This window comes from Symphalangus syndactylus, chromosome 5, assembly GCF_028878055.3.
Source record: "Symphalangus syndactylus isolate Jambi chromosome 5, NHGRI_mSymSyn1-v2.1_pri, whole genome shotgun sequence".
Lineage (NCBI taxonomy): Eukaryota > Metazoa > Chordata > Mammalia > Primates > Hylobatidae > Symphalangus > Symphalangus syndactylus.
In genome coordinates this window covers 75,408,309-75,411,748 of record NC_072427.2, presented here as the reverse complement: position 1 = coordinate 75,411,748, position 3,440 = coordinate 75,408,309, and the positions used below count along the sequence as shown (strand labels likewise).

At 43.5% G+C, this 3,440-nt stretch overlaps 1 protein-coding gene across 3 annotated transcripts; it reads right to left on the bottom strand.

Moving 5' to 3' along the window:
* Nucleotides 1-626: 626 nt before the first annotated feature.
* On the bottom strand, nt 627-3,047 carry LOC129481892 (protein FRG2-like-2). 3 transcript variants are annotated; one of them, XM_055276979.2, is made up of 4 exons: nt 2,827-3,004; nt 2,491-2,568; nt 2,184-2,261; nt 1,346-1,860 (listed from the first exon to the last, which is right to left on the bottom strand). In XM_055276979.2, exons 1-4 carry the CDS (start codon nt 3,002-3,004, stop codon nt 1,346-1,348), a joined length of 849 nt encoding a protein of 282 aa, XP_055132954.2. The 3 variants fall into 3 exon arrangements, with proteins under 3 accessions (XP_063496056.1, XP_055132954.2, XP_055132956.2); XM_055276981.2 differs by having other exon boundaries at nt 2,491-2,565; XM_063639986.1 differs by lacking the exon at nt 2,184-2,261 and having other exon boundaries at nt 627-1,860; nt 2,827-3,047.
* Between the last annotated feature and the right edge of the window lie 393 nt (nt 3,048-3,440).

Sequence of the window (3,440 nt, the reverse complement as noted above, 5' to 3'; positions counted from 1 at the left end):
TCTCTATATCTCCAATTTATATCTGTCTATTACCATTGAATTGGCCCCATTTCCTGTAGTGATAGAACACTATTCCCGTACTGTGACAAGAGCTGTGGGCTGTGGGGAGGTCAGGGATAGGATGACACAGAAGTGAAGATAAGACATTCTCTTTTTCACATCTTTATTAAATACAAATTCCATATGAAAGAAATTTAAAATTCCAAACAACATTAATGTTTATTTCATCACATAAAATGGAATTATAAAGCAACCAAACAAGTAATTAATACACTTAGATAATGAAAGATTGTATGATCTCAGTACAAAATACAAGTAGAATATATGTCAAATATAACAAAATACACTGTATTGTAGTATGCGATGAAATTTCCATATCCTGCAATATAGTACAATCAATTCAAACGTATAAAATACAATAAAATATAAATTTAGGATTTTAAAATGAAATAAAACATGAAACAGTTCAATAAATAAGTACAATCATTTACCATTTAATATATCTTGACTTAAATTTTATGTAGAAATATTAAAAGTAAACAGCTTGCATAGTAATTTTACTATAATTATATCAAACTGTAAAAATGTATAGACATTTTTTCACAGGGAGTGCTATTAATGGTTGGTGGATATTAGTACTCCATGGGTTCAGGCTGGAAGAGTGAGAGCCTACAACATTTTCCGGATTAACAGAGAAGCAATTTCTTGGTAAGGGTCTCATGCCTGTAATCCCAGCACGTTGGGAGGCGGAGGCTGGCAGATCACCTGAGTTCGAAGCCAACCTGGCCAAAGTGACAAAACTCTGTCTCTACTAACAATACAAGAAAAAAAAAAATAGCCAGGTGTGGCAGTACATTCCTGTAGTCCCGGGAACTTGGGAGGCTGAGGCATGAGAATTGTTTGAACCCGGGAAGCAGAGGCTGCAGCGAGCTAAGATTTTGCCACTGCACTCCAGCCTGGGTAACATAGCAAGACTGTCTCAAAAAAAAAAAAAAAAGGAACATATAATTTTATATTTACTTTTCTACAATCTAAAATATGCAAATTCACAATTACATTCTAATATTTTTCTGATTATATAGAAATTCACGACTGTCATCAGACATCCAAAAGGCATCAAATGTCTAACATGAAATATAAAATTTGTCTATAGCCTTAGCGGTCTGCAAAATGCAGGGCTCACCATTCTGAGTATACTACTCAAGTTTCTTTCCTATGACTTCTTCAGGTTCTGTCATTTATTAACACAGTGTGTCTAAAATTGTCACTGCTGGTCATCTGGAAGAATCTGAGAAGAAGCAGGTCCTTGTTCTCATTCCCAGAGCTGCATCTCTGCTGAATAGGGTCAAGGTGCTCCCAGTTTAGCCTCATCTGATCCACTGACAGGCTCAGTTATCTCCTGCCCAGGGAAGGGCTGGGCTTCTCTCTCCAGGGCTGAATCCCCAGGACCAGGCAGTGTGGCTGGGACAAGCCAGCCCTCTGCAGGGAAGACATAAGCTGCCTGGGTGGCCATGGAATACAAGGTCTGCACCTGGGCACACAGAGGCCCCCGGAGCTGAGTGAGCAGTGTCAGCTGCTCACAGGTCAGTGGAGAATGGATCTTCTGTGCCCACACCTGGGCTAGGTCTTGATAAACAGCCCCTGACATAGCTCGCACCGAGGTCACCAAGCTTTTTCGAAGTGACGGTGTTTGGACTCCTAGGGGCCGAGACCTGTGCCGCTTGCTGTGTCGAGTGCGAGCCCTGGAACGTCCCCTATGGTGGGCATCACAGGTCTCCTGGATTTCACTGTTGTGCACAGCAGTGGAGGATCTTGATTTCTTTTTCAACATCAAGCTGCACTCCTCTTCTGGAATGTTCCCTGCAAAGAAATCATGTGAGAGACTCACCAGAGCAGTCCCAACAGACCCTCGTTTCCAGAACCCCCTGTGCACCCAGGTGAACCCCACTTGTCTCTCCCATTCCTTCCTGACCATCTCAGCACTGGAATGAAGTGAAGCCGAACCTCTTGTGATTCCCCAGATATTCTCAGAGTGCTAAGATCTCAAAAACTTACTCGTCAATAAGTAACTCCCTTTCCGCTCAAGACTCGTTTAAAAGTTTCCTGATTATTTGCTTTTTGGGGCAAATCAAAAACAAAAAAACCACCACCACCACCACCAACAAAAAACACCAAGATTCTACATGCTCTGTCTTGGAAGCTGTTTTTGGAACTGATTTTTGTTTTCCTGCAGTTTTCCCGATATGAGCTGGACTCTGGTTCTGTGAATACAATGAGAGTTCGAGAAAGTGCCTCCAGCTGAACACCCTGAAATTCCTAGTCCATCCTGGACACACAGGAGCTGAGGTTGCCACCGAACCCCAGCTCTCTTCTGTTCTTGAGTATCCAGGATCTGTACAGCCCTGGCTGCCAAGGAGCTCCCAGTTTCCTTGCCAGGGGAGCCTGTGTTGCTGCCCTGTCCCTTCTCACCTTGAAAGAGTCAAATCTTACCTGATCCAGCAGCGCTGTTCCCGGCTTTGAGCTTGATTTCCTCAGAATTCTCCTGGTTTGGATTGGGCTCCGATCCTGCTGCAAAAGAAAGTTAAGATGACTCACCTCTCCCTAAGCAGAGTCCCATAGTCTATCTCTGATGCATTTTTGTGAATCAGTCTTTCATGGAAGCTCTTCAGCCAGTGTCATGAGTGAATACATTCTCAATGTCCCCTGAGGGCACTAAGCCATTTCTCATCCCCAATCTCAAAATAAAACCCTACCAAAGACACGTAGCTCAGTATCCCTGATTCCAACCCTCCTTCCAGCCTCCTTAGGAGCAGCCCAAGGCCTTACCTTGCCTTTGCATGTGCTTCTCACTGGAATGGGAGAAGGCGGTCTTGCCTTTTCCTTTGAATGGTTTCTTCTCATCTGAGCCCTTTTCTGTAAAGGAGATCTGTTGGAAAGGTGGCTGGTCAGTGGAGCATTGGATGGAGGAGCAGTGGAGATCGGGGTCTTCATTTCCCTTTCCCATGTTGAAGCTCAAGTGAAAGGTGCACTCTCTAACACGTCCAAAGGCAGAGTGTGGGTTATTCTGATAGACCTGCCTTTTATACGTCCTTCGCCTGGGCGTGGCTTACTCTGATTGGCCGAACAGTTTTCTCATTCCTGCCGCTTCTTAGAGCCTCAATCAGAAGTTTCTTGCTGTAGCTCTACTGGGGACCTAGACACAGTTAAGGGAGACATTTTCAGGATCCTGTCATAGTGTCAAGAAAACAAAGAATCGGGAGCACAGGGGTAGGAAGACCAGGGAATCATTTCTTCCAATTTCTGTCCCAGTTCCTACCTGGAAGTATTTATGATCTTGTTCACCTTTCAAGATGCACAATTAAACATGCCTATATTGACATACGTTATATATTTTGCACAGAAAGAGAATTTATTGTACATGGAGTTAACATTGTATGCAT

Coding starts and splice junctions, on each gene's coding strand:
- LOC129481892 (XM_055276979.2), bottom strand. CDS start 3,004: ATGGGAAAGGGAAATGAAGACCCCGATCTCCACTGCTCCTCCATCCAA. Junction 2,569..2,826: donor GAAGCACATGCAAAGGCAAG/GTAAGGCCTTGG, acceptor TTTCTTTTGCAG/CAGGATCGGAGCCCAATCCA. Junction 2,262..2,490: donor GAACAGCGCTGCTGGATCAG/GTAAGATTTGAC, acceptor TTGTATTCACAG/AACCAGAGTCCAGCTCATAT.